This window comes from Mycteria americana, chromosome 6 (genome assembly GCF_035582795.1).
Source record: "Mycteria americana isolate JAX WOST 10 ecotype Jacksonville Zoo and Gardens chromosome 6, USCA_MyAme_1.0, whole genome shotgun sequence".
Classification (NCBI taxonomy): domain Eukaryota; kingdom Metazoa; phylum Chordata; class Aves; order Ciconiiformes; family Ciconiidae; genus Mycteria; species Mycteria americana.
The window spans coordinates 19,046,631-19,071,435 of NC_134370.1; the positions used below are offsets into that span (position 1 = coordinate 19,046,631).

At 52.1% G+C, this 24,805-nt stretch overlaps 3 protein-coding genes across 11 annotated transcripts in view; all 3 read left to right on the forward strand.

Moving 5' to 3' along the window:
* The window catches only part of EXOC6 (exocyst complex component 6), a 98,729-nt gene extending 89,723 nt beyond the window's left edge, over positions 1 to 9,006 (forward strand). For 4 of the 9 annotated variants that reach the window (XM_075504783.1, XM_075504785.1, XM_075504788.1 and 1 more), the window contains 3 exons: positions 6,803 to 6,915; positions 7,399 to 7,410; positions 7,869 to 9,006. In XM_075504783.1, the coding sequence (XP_075360898.1) occupies positions 6,803 to 6,915; positions 7,399 to 7,410; positions 7,869 to 8,001 (258 nt within the window). In that variant the 3' untranslated portion in view covers positions 8,002 to 9,006. Of the gene's footprint in view, positions 1 to 6,802; positions 6,920 to 7,398; positions 7,411 to 7,868 lie in introns of those variants that run through there. The other 5 variants (XM_075504784.1, XM_075504786.1, XM_075504789.1 and 2 more) reach the window with 2 other exon arrangements.
* Positions 9,007 to 9,897: 891 nt separating this feature from the next.
* Positions 9,898 to 17,914, forward strand: CYP26C1 (cytochrome P450 family 26 subfamily C member 1). The gene is made up of 6 exons (XM_075504092.1): positions 9,898 to 10,089; positions 10,165 to 10,389; positions 10,541 to 10,816; positions 12,506 to 12,661; positions 16,231 to 16,737; positions 17,022 to 17,914. Exons 1-6 carry the CDS (start codon positions 9,898 to 9,900, stop codon positions 17,382 to 17,384), a joined length of 1,719 nt encoding a protein of 572 aa, XP_075360207.1. The 3' UTR covers positions 17,385 to 17,914.
* Positions 17,915 to 21,072: 3,158 nt separating this feature from the next.
* CYP26A1 (cytochrome P450 family 26 subfamily A member 1) lies at positions 21,073 to 23,794 on the forward strand. Its single transcript, XM_075504093.1, has 7 exons — positions 21,073 to 21,319; positions 21,497 to 21,721; positions 21,817 to 22,104; positions 22,226 to 22,375; positions 22,719 to 22,853; positions 23,042 to 23,194; positions 23,383 to 23,794. Exons 1-7 carry the CDS (start codon positions 21,131 to 21,133, stop codon positions 23,722 to 23,724), a joined length of 1,482 nt encoding a protein of 493 aa, XP_075360208.1. The 5' UTR covers positions 21,073 to 21,130; the 3' UTR covers positions 23,725 to 23,794.
* Positions 23,795 to 24,805: the final 1,011 nt, after the last annotated feature.

Below are 24,805 nucleotides of genomic sequence, written 5' to 3' on the forward strand. Positions count from 1 at the left end.
TGCCCTGTCACAGCAGGCTGGAACTCAATAAGCGCTCAGGCAAGCATAGCGGGCCAGGCAGTGGGCCTTGGCGGGCTGCATGCTGTGAACTCCTGCCTCACTGAATCAGCTTCTGTGTGTTTTTATAACTGCCTTTTTTTTCCCTGTTAATTATGCCCCAAGGCTGTGGAAAGACAGCATTTATCTGTTTCAACAGACTAAGCAGCAAGTGTTCTGACATGTTTATCAGGCAAATTGTACCTGACAAAAGGTAATTACACATGCAATCAAGTCCAGAAGTAACTGGGTGATTAGGGGTTAATAAACTGTTTAGCATAAGAAATATTCAGCTTGTGAGCAAGGAGAGTGGGCCAGAAGGACATAACTGACAGTGATACGTTAAAAGGATTACTTTTCTTTTGATGGAATATTTGGATTTACAGATAGGTAAGCAGGGTAGTAAGTGTACAACTCCTCGTTTTTATCTCCAGCCCCTGAATCACTGGTGCCTAGTTATACAACCAAAGCTATTTACTGACACTCTTGATACTTCAGAAGAGATAACGGCACCATTCCAACTTGTACTAAGCTACCTTGATAATTTAAAATTACTTTTTTTCTAGTACAACCAACACGCTTAGTGTTGTCTAATGGACACTGCCCCATTTCCTTCTGTGAAGCCCTTCTGTTGACTCTGTGGATAGCTAGTTCCCAAAGTTGCATTCTCTTCCAAGATTATTCCTGACAGTTGCCCAAAAGTAAAAAGGAAAGGGCATCTGTATGATATTTGAGGATGTGACAAGAGGTTGAAACAGCATTGAAAGGGCCGGATGGTCGATTCCAGCAGTTCCCAGTGCACAAAATTCTCACATAATTACAAGATGGCCTAAATACAGGACTACAGCTGAACTACTCAGGACTTTAGGTAATAAAAGACAAAGCTTTACTGAGCAATGGTTACCATTAATTTCTATCCAAACATGGCCATATCACCTAGATATTGGGAAAAAGCAAGAGTTCTGAACTTGAAGAATAGGTGCAAGTGCCCTATTTGAAACCAGAATTCTGTCCCTAAAATCTTAAAGCTTTTTCCCCCTGTGGCATCAATATTGTAATGTTTTGTGTTAACCAAACCTGTTAGCTATCAAGGTCTCAAAGTAGGACCTCTTTTAACTGAAAAATAGTTTAGTATCTTTTACAGATTTCTTTTTTAGATTGTTGTGTTTAAAATAGAAGTCTTCTAATTAACAACACCAGCATTATTTGTATAATGTAAGAGATTACTATAGCCTTTTATATAAGTATATATAAACACCTTTTCTTTCTAAGTGGTGTTTATTTTGAGCAGAAAGAGCTTATGTTAGAAATGTAAAAGGCATTTAGAAAATACATAGACAGGAATAAAAAGTTAGAAAATCGGCGTATTGTAGGGCATCATTCAAAATGCAAGTGTAGAACAGCAACCAAAGGCCTCAAGTTATCTGTAATGTTAGAAGTACATATGTGACTGATAATGTGGTGGTTTGAGAGGACAACACTGTTTCATATACAGTAAAAGGAACATGCTGCTCTCTGATCATCAGCCTTGATAGTCCCAAGATGTTGGATGAAGGTTCCCCTTCTATCACACCTTTAGAAGAGGCAAATCCTCTAAATAAGGCAGAGGCATGTACCCTATCTATCTTGTAAGTGGACAGTCTATTGAACACTCCATCTGGTATACTAGAAAGGATAAAGCTTTTCCCATGTTCCTTTCTTTTTTGGTAACGATTCACACACATAGATGCACACACTTCTCTGCAAACTCTTTTGTTAATTATTCCTAGTCAGAAGGGCTTGAAGATCTGTCCCCTTGCTCCTAGGGAGACATACTCTGCATCATTATAAAATTTGCAGGTATAGCATTGCCTGTCTTAGCTTAGTCTTACTTTTCATGGTTGTTATGGGATAAAGAGAGTACAACAGTGCTATTGTTCTTGCGTATATCTAGTTTATTAGGTGCTTCACAGTGTTTCAGCCACATGATAAGCTGGTTCTGACAGAGCACCCACAGGTGGCTCCTTAGGTGGGGCTGAGCAGCTGACTAACAGCTAATGGTCTGCACTCCCTCCAGACTGAAAGCAGTGGGAGATTGCCTTTCTGTCTGGTTTGAAGTATTTCCTGTTCATGTTAACTTTGGAAAGATGCATGTGCAAAATAAACATTTTTCCTATTGTAGTTTCAAGGCAAACAATGCACATTCTAACCTTGAAGAAGTCACAGCCAGCAGCACCAGTGCGATGTGCTACACTGTGTAGATTTTGGTTGATTTTTGAGGCAGGAAAATATTTATTGCCAGGACCTACTCTGTGCACGTATTTCTCTTACTACAGTGCATGTCAGTGTGGACCATTCTTTGCTAGACAATACATCTCATTCTCAGTTACTGTCTCGGTAATAGCGACAGTTTTAGTGGATAAAATAGTAGTAGGGAAATGTTGCTTTAACTTGGCCTTTATTGATTCTAGTTGCCACGATAAGAACTACTGTCACAGAACCAGCAAATTCTCCTGTACTTCTTGCTTCACAACTGAGAAGCCATGGGGCGAGCTCATCTGAACTTAAATCCCCTAAATGTTTTGGTTTTTGTTTTTGGTTTTTTTTAATTGTAGTTGATACTCTTTTTGGCAAAATTAATGCTTTTATGATTAGACTTGCCCTTGATATAATTTCTCTTTTTCCACATTAGTCGTAGTCACAGTATTTAAAACTGCAGATATTTACAACCTTCTTTTATTTCAGTGCAACTTAACATACCCCACATATTTAATCTCTGCAGTATGAGTCACGTCAGCACGTCAAGCCAAATCCACAAAGTATTTCCATTATATCTTCACCTTGAGTACTGTGTACTGTTCTCTCTCCTTGTGGTTTTGCACACACCTGGTCCCTGTCACATTATAAAATCATTTTAATATGCATCTATTGTGAATGAAAATGCAGCAAAAATACAGGGAAAAAGTTGGGGTTTTTTCTCCTCTATTGAAGAGTTCGCCAAGTTCTCATGATGAATTGCATGTAGCTATCTGTTTGCATGAATTAAAAACCAGACTTTTTGCATCTTCATGTTCTTCTCTTATTTTCAGTAATCTTTATGTATAAATTTCAAGATAACTTTATCCTTTACTAAAATAAAAATCATCTACCAAAGGATTAGGTAGGCTAGTGTTCATTATCAGCTTTGTCTTTCCAAGAGTATGTTGAAATCACATGAAGTAGCCCAAATATTTTTCTGCATCTTTGAATGGATGGGCTGTCTTCCAGATCATATGCCTGTGGCCAAGACAGTCCCACTTTAATAGAGGTCTTTCTGTACGAGGAAGAGGAATTAAAATGGTTCATTTAAATAAGGCACACACTTTTGTAGCAAAAGGCAGTATAAATCAGAAAGGAACAGAGTAGCAGAAGATGAAGCAGACTGCAGGGTTGATACCTCTGCAACATGGCTGCAGGAGTGAAGGTGAATGCAGGGCTGTGCTCGAGGAAAGCTCTGTATGGGTGGATTGAAGTTATTTCCCATACACGTGTGATGGTCATGGGACCAGTAGCTCACTTCTGCTAGACTGTCCTTGCTGCTGTTGGCTGCTCGCCAACCTGCTCCCCTTGCAAAGTGCCTGCATTGACTGTACATCCGCCGAGTGCCAAGTCAGATGCAGGTGATATGAATGGCCAGGACACAGATCCAAAGAGCTGAGCACCAGGCAGCACTTGCCCACCCACAGCGTACAGTACGTGCTGTCAAAGCCCATTATGTACAGCAATATGCCACAGCGCAGAACTGCAGCTGTGAGGGGGACAAAACGCACAATGCATAATTGTGCACAGCAGCAGTCCGGTCTCCAGCAGTGTCTGCAGCTCTGTCGCGTTTACTCCAGCAGCAGGGCACGTTTGTTACACACAGCCCCTGAACACGTGCGCAGGAGGAGGGAAAGGAGCTGTGACTGGGTGGCATGTGTCATTTGATTGCATGTCTCTGGTCCTTCGTGTTACCTGCCACATGTCCTGACAGCTGCTTTAACTTAGGAGATTTATTAGCATGAGGCTGGTTGCGTGCAGCTCTTTGACTGAGTGTGGAGCAGGGAAGGGGCTCTGGGTACATCCCCCTTGCTGATAGTGTCTCTCAGGGTGTTCAATCTTTAGACCCAGGACTGTCTTGGAGAGCACAGGATATACTTCATGTTCTCTTGGGGCATTGTTTTACCTCATGTGTTTAAAAGCAACGGACTCCATGGTCTGTTTAGAGCCCTACCTGCCTACCTGTGTTTGGTCAGGTGACAAATGAGGTGTAATCTTCCACCCCAGCTGTCACTATCACAGATGTCCCAGAGCCACGACACAATCAGATGGTTGATTCAAACACTGGAGTATGGTATGAAAATCGCTCATGCAATATTGGCAGGAAAGTTTGTTTTAACTTGTCAGTGCTGTAATTGTATCAGTCATTGATGGCTTTGGGCCACACGTTGCTAACAGGATACAGAGCTTCAGGGTTGTTTAGGATTTACCCAGAATCCTCAGTTTCAGTGTTACAATAGGGATAAGAAATGAAATCTTCCACCTTTGATTTACTGAACACAGCTGCTGCAGGAGTATTGGCATGGTCCTTTCTTAAGGACCATCTCCCATGTGGAGCCCATTGACAAGTGGCATTGTAATTAGTAGTTATTTATTAATACATTCTCTTTGCTTCTCTGTAAGAGAGAGGGAACATGAAGTCTCCAGATCATATAGTTTGGGTTCCTGTGGTTGTCAGTTTTATCCTCCCAACTTGTGTTGTGCATCTGCTTGTCCTGTCTTGCTGCTCTTTTGATCGTGCTTTTGAATATATCATACGGCCTCTATGAGGACTGGGCACTACCGGCTGTTGTGACACAGGTAATAAGAAATGATGAGTAACAAGCAGCAGCAACTGAGGCCGTGGATTTCACAAATGCCACTAATTCCTGAGTTATCAGAGCCTTCCCAAGTCTGTTTGCTTCGTGGCTAAAGGCATGTTCTCTTCTCTCCAGCTCAGTAGGAGAATTGATGGTGCCCATCCTGATAAAGTGCTTTGTGAGAAAGAACTATTTGCATTTGACCTTGATGACTATCATGGATATGTAGTCAGTAGAGAATTAAATAGCCTCTGTGCTTTTTATACAGCTTTCACCCAAATGAGATAGTCAAATGTAAAATCTAGATGTCACTGAGGTTTGTAATGGTCCATGGAGGACTTTGGAACGACAGAGCAGTAACTGTGTCAGCGGTCCATTATAAAGCCAGGTATTCATAAAAGACTATACTACAAATATGGAAGGAGTAATTAATTAGAAAATAATTTATTTAAATTAGACACTTTATTTGAAAATAGCATAAGAAAGGAGTTAGGAAGTGGAAAAATTTGGAGGAAAAAAGGGTATAAATTTGAAGCTGTGAAGACCAGGTGTATGCTTTTACTTTGTAATTAGGTTGGTGTTATAATGTTTGGGATGAGCATTACTGGAGTTCTGTGACGTTTTGTCAGACTGAGAGGTTTTGAGTAAGGCAAGGCTGTCAGAGGTGCAGTCCTGCTCTTAGCGTACTCTGAGAAGTCAGAGGACCGGGCGCCTGCTGCAGCTCTGCCCATGGGAGCAGGGGCCGCTGCTGTTGTTCCCCCGCTGTAACAGCTCTGGTCTGGCTTAGCAGAAGCAAATGTTTACAGTGAAAAGGGTTCTTTATTTAAATAGCAAAATGGTATGACCTGCAGTAGTCTGTTATGTTTCTTAAAGTGGTTTTTTTTTTTACAGAAAATCCTGTTCCATCCCACCTTTGCAGGCCTTACTGATATAGCAAGGCCTCCAGGCAAGCAGGGGCTCTAGGTTACAGTGAGGACCCAGCTCAGCAGAGCAGCCATGGGCACCGCGAGCCAGGGCAAAGGGTTGCTAATGGTTCCCCTTGCTTATTTTAACAGTAGGTTTGGCTACCAGCGGGCAGCCTGAGAACAAGCCCGCATTAGCCCTCTGCAGCAGGATGAGGCCAGGCATCAGACGCGGGGGGAAGCTGGGGCACCCCGCCATTGACGTCAATGGGAGTGGGGCCCGCCAGCCCGCAGGTAGCCGTGGGAAAGGCTCCACCGAGCGGGGCCGCCTGTGCCCTGGCCCCGGGCAGCCTGGGCAGGGCGCCCGGCAGTGCCTGGCCCACACCCCTGATGGTGGAGGGGGAATTAGGCTTTGAGGGCTGCGAAGGTACTGGCCACTGGAGGTGAGGCATCGCGTCTGCTTGTAAAAGCGGGCTGTTTAGTTAAACAGCAGCTCCGAGATTGTGAGTCAAAGGCCTGATTCGAAACTGCGGCCAGGCGCTGGACTGCGTTTGGAGGCTTTTTGTTCCCCCATTGAAGTGTTCGGGGTTTGTTTGGGCCAGAAGTGTGCCCAGGGCGCGGGGCTGAGTCACGGGGATCAGTCGCCATGGAGAGTGCAGCAGGGGTTTGTTTAATTTACTTAATTGAGACTACCTGAACCTCTGGTTTAAATTACTGTGAGCAGCCACAGACACGAGTATCCCCTTCTCCCTTCCCACGGTAAACCAAGTCCCTGAAACAGCAAAGCCTGAAGCCATTAGCATCCCCTCCTAGGGCCGAACCTGCACAGCCGCCTCCCAGTGCACGGAGGGAGGCAAGAAGGCGTTAAAGAAAGACATGGGCAGGTGAAGGGGCTGTCGGCTGGGCTCCCGGCGAGGGGCTGCGGCCGATGCGGCCGGGCCCGGGCCGGGCGGGCGCTTCCTTCCCGCAGAGCCGCTCCGCGCTCCTTCAGCCGCCTCTCCCCCCCAGCTCCTGGACCTCTTCATGGTGTGGGACTGGTCCACCTACCTGGCTGACTACGGGCAGGCCACCTCCAAATACCTGCGGGTCAATCCGAGCACGGCCCTCACGCTCCTGGAGAAGTAAGTGCGGGGAGCCGGGGGCCGGGAGCTGCCGGCGCGGGGATGCGGGCGGCGGCGGGGCGGGCGCGGGGCAGGGCCGGGCGCCGCAGCGCTCCGAGCCCGGCACCCACGGGGCGGCTGCGGCGCCGGGGCCGGGGCCGCCCTCCCGGGAGCTGCGGCGGCGGGAGCCGGGCGGCAGCGCGTTGCTGTCCCGGTCCCGGGTGCCGAGAGCCGCGCAGAGGCGCGGGCGGTGCCGGAGCCCCGGTAGCAGCTTGCGGCTGCCTCAGTTGCCGCTTTAGGGAAGGGAAACGCGTGGGGGTTTGCCGTGGTAAAGCCGGTGCGAGCGTTTCGGTCGGCCCGGCGAGTGGGTCGGGGAGGGCGCGTTGCCTCCAGCCGAGGATCAACCTGCTTTGAAAAACTGCGTCAAAACACACTGTGATTTAAAGGCATTCTCTAACGGTGTTTTCTCTCCTCTCCTGCCTGCGATGCGTATGTGTTTTGCAGAGTTCACAGAGGGTACGTATCGCCTATATTGTTGCTTCAATTTATTTCATTTCCCGAATTTCGTTTTTAAATCTAGTGATACGGGAGATCAGCAATAACGACATCGGGTAATTTGACGGTGAACAAAACACGCCCGTTCGCTGAGACTGAACTGACCATGGAAGCAGATGATACTGACGGGTTTTCTGGTTTGCTTCTCTCCTAACACAGTTGGTAGGGCCAGTTTCCTGCCGAAGCGGTATTTGCTTAATACTTACGGGCGATTTGTGAAGTAATATTTGTTAAGACAAGTTCCACATTGTGGATGTTTAATTTAAGAACACATAGATAACAGGTTTTGTAATCCTTCAGTTCTTATTAGCAGAAAGATCGAAAGAGGAACAAAAGTAAACCCATTTAAATAGTTGGATTTTTCCTTTTCAAATGATGTTTCTAACGTGTCTGTGTCATTTGCTTTTTTATTTCTCCAGAATGAAAGACTCTAGCAAAAAGAACAACATTTTTGCTCAGTTCAGGAAGAATGATCGTGACAAGCAGAAGCTGATAGAGACTGTAGTAAAGCAACTTAGGAGTTTAGTGAATGGTATGTCCCAGCACACATAGGCCTGTTAAATCGACGGTATCTCATCATGCCAAGAGGTATTTCTTAGCCACTATTTCTACTAAGCAAACAGTGATATCAGTTAGGACATTCGTTTGACTGAGCAAAGGAAAAATGCAGTAGATGGCTTGCACACGGAGTCATCGGCAAACAATTCTTTGTATGTATTTTTAATGGATCGAATACTATTTTGTATATTGTAAACAAATGGTGAAAAATGAGACTGTACAATAAAAACCAGCTCAATCGTATTGTACATGGAACAGCTGAACTGTAAATACATTATTTAAGTATCTGCAGACATGGTGTCCAAAATTTTGCTCTGGGTAGGAATTATTTGAGAAATGATCCCTTAGTTGCTGTTTTCTGGAGGAATCCTAATTTAATGTTTTTTAAGCACCGAGATACTTGCGTTTCGAGGCCGCCTATCGTTTTCCTGCATTAAATGTATATTAGCCTTAAAGTGATTGGACATAATTTTGTATACCAGATTTTTGTAGTCTGGAGGTATGAAAAAAATCTTCTGATTTTTTAGTACCTTTGAAAACTACCTGAGAACTGGACTTGATATTTATTTAGCATTAGGGCTTATAGGCTTTTGTTCTCCAAAAGGATTTAATCTTGAGGTCGTGAATGTAAATAACCATTCGAGTTCTTTATAATGTGACTGTTTGGTTTGGTTTGGTTTTGTTCCTCAGGGTTACTATTTCTAACTCTACTTTTGTAAGATCCCGGGTTCTTTTCCCCAGGTTGCAGTAAGGAATAGATTTGCCACTGTTGGTTTCGTGCCGCATCTGTTTGTCAGTATGTGCTTTCTACCGCCAGACCCATCCCAGCAATTAGCATTTCGTCCCACCACCCGTCTCTTTGCACTGTCCCCTCCTGGCTATTTTAGACACAAAGAGAATGTCTAACAAATACAAACCAAATGGAACGTGTAAAAATAATGTACATTTTCGCTGTATTTTTAAGTTATTGACGGTCTAAATACAGTAATATAAACCTCACCCCTATTCCTGTTTAATTTCATGCCCTGGGATGCACCTCAGAGCTGGTTTCGGTGGGACCTGTACAGGTCCCGGCTCTTCGGTGATTTACCCCCGGGGGCTGGGGGCCCGGCGCCCCGGCGGCCCCGACAGGAGGGTGCGGCCCGGGGGGGCTGCGGGATACCCCCGGCTGCCGCTGCAGTCCAGGGCGGCGGGGGGCGGCGGGGCCTGCGGAGCGGGACTGGGACCTTCCCCCGTCGGGGGAGCCCGGGACGGGACTCGCTGCCTTCCGCGGACGGCGGAAAGGGCTGGCCCGAGGGGGAGCCTGGCGACTGCCGGCGGGACGCGGCGCAGAGGAGCACCCCGCGCCGAGGGGCAGCCGTCCCGCCGCGGAGCCGGCCTGGCTGGGGCGGGGGGGCCGTGGCCGGCCGGGCCGTGCCGTCGGGGGGAGCGCCCCGAGGGGCCGGGCAGGGGGCGGGAGCGGGGCGCCGGGCCCCCAGCCCTGAGGAGAGGGGGCTGCCCCGGCCTCGCCCGCTCGGCCTGGCCGCGTCCCCGCGCCCCTCAGTCACTGTCCGCGGTTCTCCCGCTCCAATCACCGCACTTGGCCGCGCTGCTTAAATATGCAGCGGATACGTCATCTCCGAAGGTGGATCGGGCACAAGTGGCCAATATCTATATAAATGTGGCCGAGGGGCGAACCGGCAGCAGGAGGCGAGCGGGGCCGGGCGGGCAGCAGCCGGCAGGGCCAGCCGCGCAGCGCCCGCCGCCGGCAGCGGAGTCGCGGGGCGCCCGCCCCCCCCCTCCCCCGCCGTTGACAGCCGCCGGGGCCGCCCCCCCGAGCCGCCCGAGGCCCCGGGGCGGGGACCCGCCGCCGCCCCGCGCCCGCCCCGTCTCCCGCCGCCCGAGAGGAGGATGCCGGCGGGGCTCTCCTGGCCCGAAGCGGCGGCGCTGGCGCTGCTGGCCCTGGCGCTGCTGGCCACTCTGTGCCGACACCTGTGGGCGCTGCGCTGGAGCCTCAGCCGGGACCGCGCCAGCGCCCTGCCCTTGCCCAAGGGCTCCATGGGCTGGCCCTTCTTCGGGGAGACCCTGCACTGGCTGCTCCAGGTAAGGCGCAGGGGACGGGGACCTGGTGGGAAGGGGCTGGCGAGAGCTCCGGGCTGACCTGCAGCTCGTCCCCAGGGCTCCCACTTCCACAGCTCCCGGCGGGAGAGGTACGGAAATGTCTTCAAGACCCACCTCCTAGGCCGGCCGGTGGTGCGGGTGACGGGCGCTGAGAACATCCGCAAGATCCTGCTGGGCGAGCACACGCTGGTCAGCACGCAGTGGCCCCAGAGCACCCAGATCATCCTGGGCTCCCACACCCTGCTCGGCTCCATCGGTGACCTGCACCGCCAGCGCCGCAAGGTGAGCCTCGCGGCCGCCCCGACACAGCACGCAGCCCAGGCGGCACAGCACGCAGCCCAGGCGGCACCTCCTGCCCAGGCTTGGGCCTCGGTGGCACGTGGGACGCCCCGCTTTAACCACCTTCCTCTGATCCCCCCCCTTCTCCTCCTAGATCCTGGCCAGAGTGTTCAGCCGCGCCGCCCTGGAGAGCTACCTGCCACGGATCCAGAAGGTTGTGAGCTGGGAGCTGCGGGGCTGGTGCATGGAGCCGGGCTCCATCGCAGTTTATTCCTCCGCTAAAACCTTAACTTTCCGCATTGCAGCTCGGATTCTGCTGGGGCTCCGCCTGGAGGAAAAGCAGTTCAAGGACCTGGCCAAAACTTTTGAACAGCTGGTGGAGAACCTCTTCTCCCTGCCCCTCAACATACCCTTCAGCGGGCTGCGCAAGGTACTGCTGCCTGCCCTGCTCCCCCTGTCCCCAGGCCCGCCAAGGGGCACTTCCGATGGGCCAGGACATCTCCAGCACCCTGTTCCAGGTCTGAGGGCCTGGTGTCTTGCTCACCCCAGCCGTCTCCCCTTCTCTCTGCACTTCTCACCTGCTCCTGGTTGGCTTCCAGCGCCTCCCGGGCACTGGCTCCAGCTCATTGTGCAGCACAGGGCTCTTCTCCTCCCTCACCCCATACATTGCCTCTGCTGGCTCTGGTTAGTCCATCATGTCTGGTCCTGTTCCATCTCATCCCACCTGGACTCATGTCAGCCCATGGCAGAGGGGTCTGTGGGCATGAGCACAAAGGCAGGTGGGCACAGCGCACCCCAGGTTAGCACTCCCTGTGCACCTCAGGACAGGCCAAGGACTTGAGACCCTCTTATGGTCCTTGGTCCCTTTTCCCCCAGCAGCAGAGAGAGACAGCAAGGGGTCCTGGAGGGCAACATGGCAGAGGGACAGTCTCCTCTGCCTCTTTCAACCCGCAGTTTCTTCCCTGCTGCCCTGCCCCTCTTTGCCTGCCTCCCCACACTCCTGCTCTAGGTATCGGTCCTGTGTCCCACCCCTCCTCTCCCATTTCACTCTGCGTTCCCTCCTCTGGCTTTGGGTTCTCCACCCTTACCACAGCTCAAGTCTCCTGCCCCTTTTAGCCAGGTCTTGCCCAATCTCTTATTTCCACTGTGAGGTCTGCCCCACCGGATTGCCTTACCCAGACAGTCCCAGTTCTCCCCCAGCCTTCCTGCTGCTCTTCTCCACCAGTTCAAAGCTCTTGTTTTCCCTGTCCAGTTTCCCTTTGCAGATTGTCACCAATGTGAGCTTTCACCCCCTATCCTAACCACCCCTGCCCTCTCTAAGGTCAGCCACAGCCTTTCTGGTCCAGGTCTGGAACAGGACCAGACCAACCTCTTCAACTTGCATTTAGGTCCCCTTGTCTTTCCCCTTGCTCCCTGCCCTGTTTCCTTTGTCCCAGCCCTTCCCACCCCAAATCTCAGCCTTTGTATCTTCTTCCCAACATCTGGTCACGGCCATTTTTCGTCCCAAATCTCTGGTCCTTCTGGCTTTTGCAGGAAGCATCTTGATACAGAGCCACACACTCTGTGACTCCATCCATCCCACTTTGCAAAGAAAGTGCTGATCACTTGACTTGCTGAGATCTTACCTAAATGTTTTGCTGCACAGGAGTGCAACACAACTGGAGATGAGCTGGGTGTCATTAATGTGTCTTTATCTACTATATGCTGGTAAAGCCACTCATTTGTTCCTGTCTCAGATGTGCCTTGCTGCTTGGACTCAGTTTTATTAAGTTACCTCTTCTTGTCCCTTTGGACAAGCTTCTTTTGGACCTGACACGACTGTGGGTTTGTTCAGCGCAGATGCCTCTGGACTCGGTACCATGGGTTTACTGCTGTCTTTTCCTCTCAGAGTGTTTCCTAGGACTTGTCATATTTGATTGACAACAGCAAGGCAACAGAATTTGCAGCAGTTCCCCCAAACTGCTGACTCTTGCAAGGCTCTGGGGCTGGGCAACAGATTAAACAGTCCTTGCTGTTACAGACCCTGGGATTAAGGATTGCCACACTTGGGGTCCCCCGGTCTCTCTGGAGAGGGGGGGCGGTTCCTAAGGCTCTCCTGAACTGTGTCTGCCTCCCACAGGGAATCAAAGCACGGGACATGCTACATGAGTTTATGGAGAAGGCTATACAGGAAAAACTGCAGAGAAACAACCCGGAAGATCACAGCGATGCTCTGGATTTCATAATAAATAGTGCCAAGGAGCATGGCAAAGAATTCACCATGCAGGAGCTAAAGGTAAGGAGAACCCCCCTTGCAGTGTCCCTTCTGACTCAGTGGCTGTTTGAGAGACCTGAGCTGAGGGGCAAGAGAAGGGTTGTGTGGGGACCCACCACCAGCCGCTGGCTCCCGTGCTCCTCCTACCAACTCTGAGGACACCATCTCCAGCACAAGCGAGAAAGCCGGGACTCAGCATGCTCATGTGCTCTTGTAGGATTGTGTCTTTGCATTAGAGGAGAGCTGGTATTTAAAAAGGGAATAAATGCCTCTTCTACCTTCTTCATGGCCACCAGGCTTCAGCCTGACTTAGGATGCTGGTGGGGTTATGTGGCTGTGCTAAGGCTCTGTACATCAGTGTGCACTCAGTAACCTCCAAGATACTGTCTTGGAAATGTTTAGAGCTAGTCGTGTGCTCGTCAAACATCCCCCAGCATCTGGCGTAGTGCAGTGTGTAGATCATGTCACCGTGTGCCCTGGGGCTGCAAGCCCAAAAATCCCTGAGACGATGTATCAAAACGGGTCCACGGATGGAATGATGGATTCTGGGTCATTCCCTATCACCTCGTCGTTAATTAAATCATCTAGCTTGTGGATTACTATGATGCAACATGATGCATCACTGTGACTTAGGGATGAACCCAGTAGTCCTTACTGAGCCAAAACTACCAACTGAATGAGAAGAGTATTTTGCCAACGATCTTGGGAAAAAATTGTCATTAGTACTGCATCGTTCATAGCTCCAGGTCACTTGGTGTCAGTCAATGACAGATGCCGCTGCATTTATGTAACAAGTTTTGAAGCAGTTTTGCATGGGTATAGCAGATGTATATAGTTTAAAAGTATTTGAATATAGTTTAGAATTATTGAACATACATAGTTTTACTGTTCATTTAGGTATTCAAGGAAAACTATCTAAAGACTAATATTTTATAAATATTTTGTAAAAGTGTAATCTCTAAAATATTTGAAAGACTTTACAGCAACTATTAGATACAATCAGAACCATCATGTATTCTTAAAGTAATTTTATTATAATTATTTATTATATTATTTATTCTAATATAATGGGTTTTATTATAATTAATTTTTTAAATAATTGCCAAATTCAAAATATGATTGATTAAGACTGATTAATCTCTGTCAGTGTTCATGTGGATATTACACATGAATAATTACATGATCTCTCATCATGTCCCTGGCTCTGACCACAAGTGGAATAAGAGGATATTAAACGTAACATGGAGTGACATGGCAGTAACCTCGGGCCAGCTGATTCAAATGATAGTATATTCATATGCTGTCCTGTACCTTTACAGTTAGAAAATTTCTACCTTGTCTGTATTAAGAAAATTACTTGCGAACTGAACTGCCTACACTCGCAATTATGGCAATATTCTCCACTCTAATAAAACAGTAGTAGAGCTCTCATCCAGTGAAATGGTGTAATTGGATAAAAAGTCCAAAGCTGTCTCAGAGTCGTGGATATGTCTGACTTTGAGAGACACTCCAAACACTGGCACACACTAGTTACTAATTTGCTTTTTGTTCAAATGATTTTGAAGAACCATTTTCCCAGAAATTTTCCTAAATACACTGTGATTTGCACTGTTGGCATGAACTCAGCAGGACCCTAGGAATGTAAATGTCATTAAAAAGATATCACTTTGCCAAAAGTACTGTTTTAAAACTTTGGAAGGATTAAAAAACCCCATCCTACATAATAGTGCTGTCAATGGCTGGATGGGTGGAACCGAAACACCGCCAGTCCTGCCTCCCAGGGCGGGGAGTCGGGCTGTAGCACAGGGACAATACTGGTGAAGCTGTGGAAAGATGCTGCCTCCCAGTCACCGGTTATGTTGGCCTTGTAAAAGCAGGGAGGGGAAGTCAGCAGCTCGGTGTCACAACTTATGTAGCAGCACTGTCGGAGGTTGATGCAGGGAGTCATAAGGGCTGTTACTTCAAGTCGCAGAGCCTGCCCTAAATTCCTTGCATGTTATTGAAATGTCTTGGGTTTTAATTGCAAGTGGTGGAACTCAGAGATTTCTTTTCATCTGGGTCTGCTACCTTGTGAATGTAAAAATTCCTGCTAACGCCTACAGGAGGTGTGATAGGGGTCGACAGGGATTTGTTATTTCAGAGGTTTTATTTCAGCTGGAAGATGCCCCTGAGAGCTGCACTTTGGCAAAAGCTTCTAGTCCAGCCAATATATGGCACCGGGGACGGTAGCAAAGAGTAATCCTTGTTACATTACCCTTGACCTTACCAGACGTGGCTCCAGGTACCTTCAGGCTTCAGGTGTCCTTCCCTGTGTTTTTGGCTTCACCTCTCCAGAAACCAGTTGTGTCAGAACAATTTAAAATCCAGACACAGAGCTGTGTGAAAGGAAACTGCTCTGTTTCCCTGGGGGGTTTTGCTCCGCTTTGCCCCTGGGCTGGAGCGATTAGTGCTCGGTAGTGCCAGCCAGGTCCCAGCCCCTCCCAGGGTGGCTGGGACCTGGTCCCAGCCCCTCCCTGTGCTCCTCCCTTGGGCTTCTCCCGTGGCTTTTGGGTCTGGCCTCTGGCCTCAGTGCTCCCAGCCCTGTGCTACGGAGCTGCTGGCACCTTCAGATCGTGCTGTAAGTTTGAGCATTATGTTTGCTGTCAGAGACATGACATGCCATGACCCAGTTCCAGGCAACCCTTAACTTTTGGAAAACAATTTCCAAAAGTTGATCACAGGCTGCTGCAAACAGCCCGCAGAAACCTGGCATATGCTGTGCCATATAGACCCTGCAGACAGTCCCAGAAGGACTGGGAGGCTGCATGGGGATTCATGAGCTGGGATAAGGCACGTATTATGGATTTGACTGTGTTGTGGTCTGTCTGAGCTGGTTAAAATCCTAACTTGTTATGGACACATCTGCTACAGAGCTACCAGTACTGCTGTACTTCAAGCTGTGAAGCTTGAAAAGCGAGCAAGTCCTTTGCCTGGTTGTGTGCATCCCTGCGGGAGAGCTCCCTGCCAGTTACAGCACCTCCTGGGCTGACCTGCTCTAGCAGGGAGGTCTTTCTGCTTTCGACTCTGTTGGTTTGAGTCCCCTCCCAGGCAAGCAAATGGTGGATTATAACTGGAGATGGATCAAATGCAACCCATTTTAGCTGCCAGTGCACCTAGGGTTTATGCATAAACACACAGCCTCATAACCTCAAGCTGGGCGCAAAGGGGAATTGGCAGATGAAGGTAAAAAGCATAATGCTTGAAATGAACTTCACTCAGTATGCTAAAATGCATGTTAAAATGCTTCTTTAAAATTTGTAAATCTTGGGAGGAAAGCTCGGAAGAGCTGGATTGGACATGATGTGTACTCAGGTCAGTTGTGTTTCTGCATCTGTCACTTGGCAAGGGGATGTCCAGTTCGTGCAGAAATGGAAGAACAAGGGTGTCTTGTTTTGGTCCCTGCCAACCCAGGGTGGGTGCAGGTTTGTGGAGAGCAGAGCGGGGGCCAGAGCCCTCTGCACAGGGACAAAAACCTGCAAAAGGCGAGGACAGTCTGAATCACAATCAGTTTAAAATGGCATTCAAACTTGTCACCTTCCTTCCTCTCCCAGGAGTCAGCGATTGAGCTTATATTTGCTGCTTTTTTCACCACGGCTAGTGCCAGCACCTCTCTGATCCTCCTGCTTCTGAAGCACCCCTCAGTGATTGAAAAAATAAGGCAGGAGCTGATGTCCCACGAGCTGTACCAGCAGTGTGAGCACTGCCCTGTGGGACCCTGCCTGGACACCCTGATCACCCAGAGCCGGGACAGCGAGAAGCCACTTCTCTGCCCCACGGCCAAAGGTGCTCGCGAGGACCAGAGCCAGCCCCCAGGCCCAACGGAGGAAGGTTCCCCCCAGCCCCATGCCCCACCGGAGCCCACCCTCCCCCAGAGCAGTCCCTCTGCTGGCCCCCAGCTCCGGGCGCCGTCAGGGCAGAGCTGTCGCTGCCCTTCGGACATCAACCTGGAGAAGCTGAGCCGCCTGTGCTACCTGGACTGTGTGATTAAGGAGGTGCTGCGGGTGCTGCCCCCCGTCTCTGGAGGCTACAGGACGGCGCTGCAGACTTTTGAGCTGGATGTAAGTGCCTCGCACGAAGACAGGCTGCTAGGGAGCTGCTGCCTGCCACTGCCTGCAAGCACCCTGTGTCCAGCACAGTGGTGGTGCTTGGCAGTGTAGCTCAGGGGAAGGTGTCACCCAGCAACCTCCGTGGGTCCCAGCTGGGCTGGGGAGAAAAGGAGCTGCAGAGCAGATGGGCAATGTGGTGGGGCTGTCCCCAGGCATCCTCTGCTCACCCTCCACTAGCAGAGCCGGCTGCACAGGTATGTAATGCTCCTCTCCTCCCCTCTTGTCTCCCCCCCCAGGGCTACCAGATCCCCAAAGGCTGGAGCGTCATGTACAGCATCCGTGACACGCATGAGACGGCTGCCGTCTACCAGAGCCCCCCTGGCGGCTTTGACCCAGACCGCTTCGGTGCCGCCCGGACGGAGGCCGTGGGCCGCTTCCACTACATCCCCTTTGGTGGAGGGGCACGGAGCTGCATCGGCAAGGAGCTGGCGCAGGCCATCCTCAAGCTGCTGGCCATCGAGCTGGTCAGCACAGCCCGCTGGGAGCTGGCCACCCCTAGCTACCCTGCCATGCAAACCGTGCCCATCGTGCACCCTGTCGACGACGGGCTGCAGCTCTACTTCCACCCCTTGCAGAGAGGCCGTGGCAGCGAGGCCTGAGCCAGGGGTATGCTGTCCCCCTCAGCCCTGGCGTCGATGCCCCTCCATGGCTGCCAGGGGCAGGTCTCTGCTGCCCCAGGCTGGGTATGGCACTGGGTCACTGCAGAGCAAAACCCCAAAGGTCTTTTTTATGTTTCCCCTTCTGGTGCGCAAGCTGGTAGGGAGGGTCCTGCAGAGTCCTGCTCCTGAGCACCAAGGTGAGCCTCAGCCCCAGCCCGGGGGCAAAACCCACTGAAGCTGCTGGCAGGGAGCATCCCCCCATGGGGGCTCAGCCAGCGCCTGCCCCACGCAGGTCTCCAGCCACCAGGGGTGGGGAGCAAAACTCTCAGCCCCACAGCGAAGGCTCCCAGAGCTTTTCTGTCCCAGGGTTATCTCCTGTGAGTGTGTTATAGGAAAGGCAGGACAAACATCCTGCACACTGTAGCTTTTTAGATGTAAAAAGAGGGAAGATGGGGGGCTCTGCAGGAAAACACAAGCCAGGGCTGCCCCATCCACGGCATCAGCTGTAGCTAGAATAATAGAGTGTAAAGTGGTTTTTATTGTAAATATTTAATCTCATTCCTGCACTTCCCATTAGAGCCAGCACAAAGAGGACATGTCTCATTCACCCAGTAGTAGCTGTGTATGTTGTGCCTGAGCACTGTGCTGCTGCTCAGGGTCTGCCATGAAGCTGCAGCCTGTCTGAGGGATTGGACTGAAGCAGGAGAGGGGGCTTTGGGGAATAAACATTTGAAAAATGGACATTTCTGAATATGTTGATTTGTGGTAGAAAGTCCCCTGTTCCTGATGCTGTTCACATTGCAGAGGGGGCATTTGCAGCTCTGCCAGGGAAAGTCCCAGGACAGCAGGTCTGTGCGTCCATTCATGGGGTGGTACCTGGGGCTAAGCCTGGGTGCTGAGGGCACCTTTTTTAGGTGGCTTTTGAGTACCACTTGCCTTGCTGAGACACGGGGTATTTCTCTCCCATGTAAAATGAAGTGAGTCCTGTTGCTTGCGTACTGAGAACAGAGCTGGGCCCAGATCCTTGCTCCACTGCAATGCATTTATAAGCTCCTTTCAGCTTCACCTCTGCTCCCCACCGTCACGTGTCCTGCATCGAAGCAGTGGGGTAAATCATCAGCCTTGTCTCTCCAGTGCATCCTGGGCCTGGTGGCGCGGTGTCATCTGTTTGAAGAACCAGCAGCAGCTTGACCTGCGAGGGCAGAAATGTGGCACGAGGACAGAGTCCCTTTGGAAAGGCTCTGGGGAGCTCTCCTGTCCCCTGAATCTCTGAAGTCATCGTCCTGCTTCAATGCCAGGCTACAAACGAGCTCGCCCTGGCCAGTCCCCCTTGCACGTCCATGCTGGGGCACTGCAGCGGGGCGTGCGCTGCCGTTAGCTGTCAGAGGGCTGCGCAGCGAGCACAAGGCTACCTGGGGCAGAAACGTGGCTCCCAAACGTGACAGGTCAAATCTCGCAGAGGTTGAACTGCAGGGCTGAGTTAAGTGCTGTTGGCAGGTCGACCCCGTAGTGACCCAGCGCTCTGCCCCTCCTGACCTTGTCCTGAAAGGTGAATCTTTCTGGTTATCAGAGGTGAAATCAGTAGGTGGTGGCTGCAAGTGGCAATGACTAACTTTAATGACTAATTAGCAGGAGCTGCTGGCGTGGCTGTGACCCGCGGGCGACGCAGGCTCCCACTGCGGGCAGGGCTGCGGGCAGGGCTGGGCCTGCAGCGCCCAGCACCGGGTGCGGGAGGGCCGGGGCCCCTCCAGCAGCACACTTAAAAATTACCCCGAGCGCTAACGAGCCCGGTAGCCACCCACTGAAAAATGTAACATGAATCTAGTTAAAAAAAAAAACAACTTGAAACTGATTTTGTTTGCAGATAAACACGAGCATTTACAAATGAAGTGTAATAATCGTTACTTGTAATCAAAGTTTGTTCATATTAGGCTGTTAATTTCTTGACCCCCTTCCAAGATGTTTTTAATTATCCCTTTCACTCTTTTACCATTTGATTCTTTTCGAGCGAATGGCTGGGGAATACACAGCTGGGGAGATAATAAAGCCTTCCTGTGGCAATTATCGGTGCTCAGGCCACCGTATCTCGTTATTTTGATAGACAGTGAACTTGGCGCGGTTGCCGGCCGGGTTCACGCAGATGTCACGGTCCGTGTTGTAGGTCACAAGCGGGTCAGCGCCCGGCGAGGGGAGAGAGCCGGGTCAGGGCGCGGCCGCCGCTCCCGGCCAGCGCCGCCCGGGCCCCGCGGAGCCGCGCCGGACCCCGAGGGGCTGCGCGCCTCCGGGGCGAGGAAGCACCGCGGGGGGGTCCCTCTTGCGCAAGGGGCTGCGGAGCCGGGCAGCCCCGCTCCCGCAAGGCATCGTACGAGGAGGGAGGCTCCCGCGTGATGCGTTGTCAGAAAAGTAATAATTAAAAGTGACATCTTCCCCACACACACACAAACGCACACACAACTTCCAGCGTTTATTGAGCTTGTCTGGGAGCAAGGAAGGGAAAGTAACAGGGAGGGAAAAGGAAACAAAAACGGAAAGAAAAAAAGCGAGCACGGTAGTTCGTTGGGTAGCAGCCGTGCCCAGCGAGGCGCTCCGCGGCCCCCTCCCTCCCTCCGCGGCGTCGGTCCGCGCCGGGCGCCCCTTCCCCAGCGGCCGCGTCCCCTGGACGGCACCTCCTGCGCTGGGACCCAGCGGGAGCCGCAGCGAGCGCAGCCTCCCCGCAGCCCCGCCGGCCGCCCCGCTCCTCCTGGCCGGAGCCGCCGCTCCATCCCGGAGAGCAACCCCCGGCGCCTGCCCGCCGCCCCCGGGAGGGAGCCCCTCGGCGACCCGGCTGCGGGCGGGGTGCCCGGCCGGTGCCGAGCTCCCCTTCCCGGCCGCGGCAGCCCCGACGGCCCCGGGGTGCCGGCGAGCCCCGGGCGAGGGCGGGCAGCGGACCCCGGGAAGAGGAGCCGCGCACGGCGGGTTGGGTGTTCCCTTTCCGCGCTCACCTCCCTTTCCCTCGGTGACCCGCGCTTGAACCTGCATCAGGAGGCTGAGACGGACTGCTGCCCGCGGCTCCTTCCTCCGCGGCCGGGCAGAAATACAAGCCGGGCCTTTCGAGGTGAACCAGAGGACAGCGGAGGCTCCTCCGCCGATGCGACGGCACGGTTGCGGCTCTGCCCGGCGGGCCACCGGGCTCCCCCAGTGCGGGGGACCGCCCGCCCCGTCCGGCCCCCAGCACCGGCCCGGCTTCTCCCGGTTCCGCTCGCTCGCTCTCCGTTCCCGGCCGGCGACAGCAGCGGGCGGGCGAAGGCGCTCCGCAGCTCGCAGAACGCGTCGGCACCGGCCGGAGAGCGGCCCCGGGGGTAGGTGTCTCCGGGTGCGAGCGGGGCATTTCTCTGCCTCGGCGCAACCTGCTGGTCTCCAACGAGCGTCGGCGATAAATCCGAGGAGGCGGCCGGCCCCCGGCTGTCAGCTGTCGGCGGCGTCCCGCAGCCCGCTCGCTGAGCGCGGTGCAGCGGGGAGCAGCACCTTTCCTTCCCCGGTGGCTGTCTGCGGCGGGCAGGATGCGCCGCGCAAAGCAAATAGTTAAAGATTTCGGGGGGAGGAGCCAGGCCGCAATCCGCAATTAAAGATGAACTTTGGGTGAACTAATTTATCGGACCAAGGTAGGGTGGGCAGCAACCTGGGAAGGGTATAAAAGGCGGCCCGCGGCGAGCACGGCCCGCGCACTCGGAGCTCCCGGGGGGCCGGGCTGGACTCGCTCCCCAGCCATGGGCTTCTCCGCCCTGGTCGCCAGCGCCCTGTGCACCTTCCTGCTGCCCCTTCTACTCTTTCTGGCCGCCGTCAAGCTCTGGGACCTGTACTGCGCGAGCAGCCGCGACCCCAGCTGTCCGCTCCCCCTGCCCCCGGGCACCATGGGGCTCCCCTTCTTCGGGGAGACGCTGCAGATGGTGCTGCAGGTAAGGCGAGGCGATGCCGCGGGGAGCGGAGAAGCGCCCCGGCTCCTCCTCTGGCTGCAGGGGAGGGGGATGAGCAGCGGCTTCGTCGGGCTCCCGTGCCCAGGTGGGAAAGAGCTGCTCTCCCTGCCCCTTCCTCTCCTCCTTCTTTAGATTTATTTTATTATTCCCCCTGTCCAGAGGCGGAAATTCCTGCAGATGAAGCGCAAGAAATACGGCTTCATCTACAAGACTCACCTCTTCGGGCGGCCCACGGTGCGGGTGATGGGCGCCGAGAACGTGCGGCACATCCTCCTGGGCGAGCACCGGCTCGTCTCCGTGCAGTGGCCCGCCTCGGTGCGCACCATCTTGGGCTCGGGCTGCCTCTCCAACCTCCACAACGGGCAGCACAAGCACCGCAAAAAGGTACGGTCCCGACGGCGGGCGGGGAGCGGGCGCGGCCGCCCCAGGCGCGGTGGCTGAGCCTGTGTCCCCTTCTTCCTCCTCGTCCCCCCGGGCAGGTGATCATGCGGGCCTTCTCCCGGGACGCCCTGCAGCACTACGTGCCCGTCATCCAGGAGGAGGTGAGCACTTGCCTGGCACAGTGGCTGGGCGATGCCGGGCCCTGCCTGCTGGTGTACCCCGAGGTGAAGCGCCTCATGTTCCGCATCGCCATGAGGATCCTGCTGGGCTTCCAGCCCTGCCAGGCCAGCCCCGACAGCGAACAGCAGCTGGTGGAGGCCTTCGAGGAGATGATCCGCAACCTCTTCTCCCTCCCCATCGATGTGCCCTTCAGCGGGCTCTACAGGGTAAGGCTCCTGGCGGGCTGGGAGGAGAGGGGTGCCCCTGCAGCCATGGCAGCGGGGAATGGATGGGAGGGATGGCAGTATTGGCCGAAGTCCCACGTTGCTCTCCCTGCTGCCTGGCCAGGGCTTGCGGGCGCGCAACATCATCCATGCCAAAATTGAGGAGAACATCCGTGCCAAGATGGCCCGCAAGGAGTCTGAGGGCGGCTACAAGGATGCGCTGCAGCTGCTGATGGAGCACACACAGGGCAACGGGGAGCAGCTCAACATGCAGGTGAGGTTCCCCAGGGCCAGATCCATCCCATTCCCCCAGGCCCTCTGTCAGCAGCATGCTTATCTTTTGGGGCCAAAAGGAGAAGCAGGGGGCTCAGCCCCCTCTCCCCATGCAATAAACCAGCTTGTGTTGTGCACTGGGGTGCAGAGGCTGCAACCAGACTGTTGGATGGGGAGCACAGGACTGGGGCCATGTCCCCAGGGAGCATAAGCAGCACCCCCATCCTGGCCCCTGGGTGTCTGCTCCAGCCTGGGAGTGATGCACAGTCATGTGCTGGTGGAGTGGGCCTCGTGGAGATACTGTATTCAAGACCTGTTTTGTGTTCCTCTGTCCTGTGCATAAGGAGCTGAAGGAGTCTGCGACAGAGCTGCTGTTTGGGGGCCATGAAACAACTGCTAGCGCTGCCACGTCGCTGATCGCCTTCCTAGGGCTCCACCATGATGTCCTGCAGAAAGTGAGGAAAGAGCTGCAGGTGAAGGTGTGTGTCTTACCCGGAGCCATTTCACAGGAGCGGGCAGTGGGAAGGTGCCTCCAGGAGAGGTGTCCCAGACAGGGTTCTCCTCGACCCAGATGGTGAAAACACCACTCACTGAGGGGCAGCTGCTTTGCAGTGCCGGGAGCCCTGGCTGCCTGCTCCATAAGTCATGGCAGCATCTTCCTTTCTAGGGGTTACTGTGCAGTCCCAACCAAGAGAAGCAGCTGGACATGGAGGTCTTGGAGCAGCTGAAGTACACGGGCTGTGTCATCAAAGAGACCCTCAGGCTGAGCCCTCCTGTTCCTGGAGGATTTCGAATTGCACTCAAGACCCTTGAACTAAATGTAAGTGGGGCTTGGGCTCGACTCAGTGCAGCTGCTAAGTACTGGTGCATTCACGTAGCCTATTTGCCTTAGAGCAGCCTGCAGGAAGCCAGGAGGGGAGGTGGGGTGCACCGACGTGTCCTGTGCTGACACTTCACCTTATTTAACACAGCAAGGCACTTCATGTCTCCCTTGTCTTCTTTTGATAGGGTTACCAGATCCCTAAAGGTTGGAATGTTATTTACAGTATCTGTGATACCCACGATGTGGCAGATCTCTTCACCAACAAGGATGAATTTAACCCGGATCGCTTCATGTCTCCATCTCCAGAGGATTCTTCTAGGTTCAGTTTCATTCCTTTTGGTGGTGGCTTGAGGAGCTGCGTGGGCAAAGAGTTTGCAAAAGTCCTTCTAAAAATATTTACAGTGGAGTTGGCTCGGAGCTGTGACTGGCAGCTGCTGAATGGACCTCCTACGATGAAAACGGGCCCCATAGTGTACCCTGTGGACAATCTGCCTACCAAATTCATAGGTTTCAGCGGCCAAATCTGAGAGCTCAACGCTTGCCTGCGGCTGGATTTCTATATAGCATCTAATATGTACAGAGCAACTTTTTATAGTAACAAAGGCCTTTAAATATTTAAACTTGTAAATGTACAATAGTTATTTATGTCTTCTAAATATTTCAAAAGGCTATGATATTTTTTTTTTCCCCAAGCACTACAATTATGGGTCTCTGATTCATAATTAGATTGTTATTTCTATAGAAATAAGTTTTCCCCTATTTAAAAATCTTATTGAAAGCTGGCCAGCTAAGCATTTGAAGACATTTCATGATGGTGTATGTACTAAGAGATATTCTTAAAGGCGTTTGAAACAATGGTAACTAGCTACTCATCCAAATTACCTAAAATGGTTATTGTTTGAGAATGTTTTCAGTATTATTTGTGTCTAGATCTTATGTTTTAATGTGTGAATTTTAAGTTTGATAATAAAGTTTATTTTTGATGATCCTCTGTATGAAGATTTACGTGTATACTAGAGAGTAGCTTAACCAATGCCTCTAAAGGGTTTGGATGTAAACTCAGGTCTGCTTTTGTGAATGAGCTGTTTGCTATTTCTATGCTCATAACTCTCTCCTGCCTCCCACCCCCAATGTGGTTTTCACTTGTGAATAGTAAATTGTTTTAAGTTTTAGTCTGTGAGTGGCAAGAGCAGCACAAAAACATACACACTCGCTGAAAACAGTATGGAGTTATAGCAAGTGCTACACGTCTCCTTATCCATCCAGTACATAATCTTGAGCTGTAGCAAATAAGAAAGTAAAGGGAAGCAGAAGAATAATGTGTAATGTGAGTCTTTCTCTGTAGCTAGAGAAAATAAGTTGAGGAAAAAAAATTTCCATAAAGGTCCTCTCCTCCCGTATTACTGCTGACCTGTGTAAACAGACCATGGGATCTCGTTCTGTGTTGAGTCTGCTGGCTATGAATCTTGACTTACGAAGGTGTCTCTTATCAGCTGGTAGAGCAAATAAAATCTGCTGTGATTTCTTCTTGAAATGCAACAGCTCTGACTAGGGCAGAGATAGAGCATGCATTTGGTTTAAGAACTTCTTTCCTGGAATTCAGCAAAG

Coding starts and splice junctions, on each gene's coding strand:
- CYP26C1 (XM_075504092.1), top strand. CDS start 9,898: ATGCCGGCGGGGCTCTCCTGGCCCGAAGCGGCGGCGCTGGCGCTGCTG. Junction 10,090..10,164: donor CCCTGCACTGGCTGCTCCAG/GTAAGGCGCAGG, acceptor GCTCGTCCCCAG/GGCTCCCACTTCCACAGCTC. Junction 16,738..17,021: donor TGCAGACTTTTGAGCTGGAT/GTAAGTGCCTCG, acceptor CTCCCCCCCCAG/GGCTACCAGATCCCCAAAGG.
- CYP26A1 (XM_075504093.1), top strand. CDS start 21,131: ATGGGCTTCTCCGCCCTGGTCGCCAGCGCCCTGTGCACCTTCCTGCTG. Junction 22,376..22,718: donor GGGAGCAGCTCAACATGCAG/GTGAGGTTCCCC, acceptor CCTGTGCATAAG/GAGCTGAAGGAGTCTGCGAC. Junction 23,195..23,382: donor TCAAGACCCTTGAACTAAAT/GTAAGTGGGGCT, acceptor TTCTTTTGATAG/GGTTACCAGATCCCTAAAGG.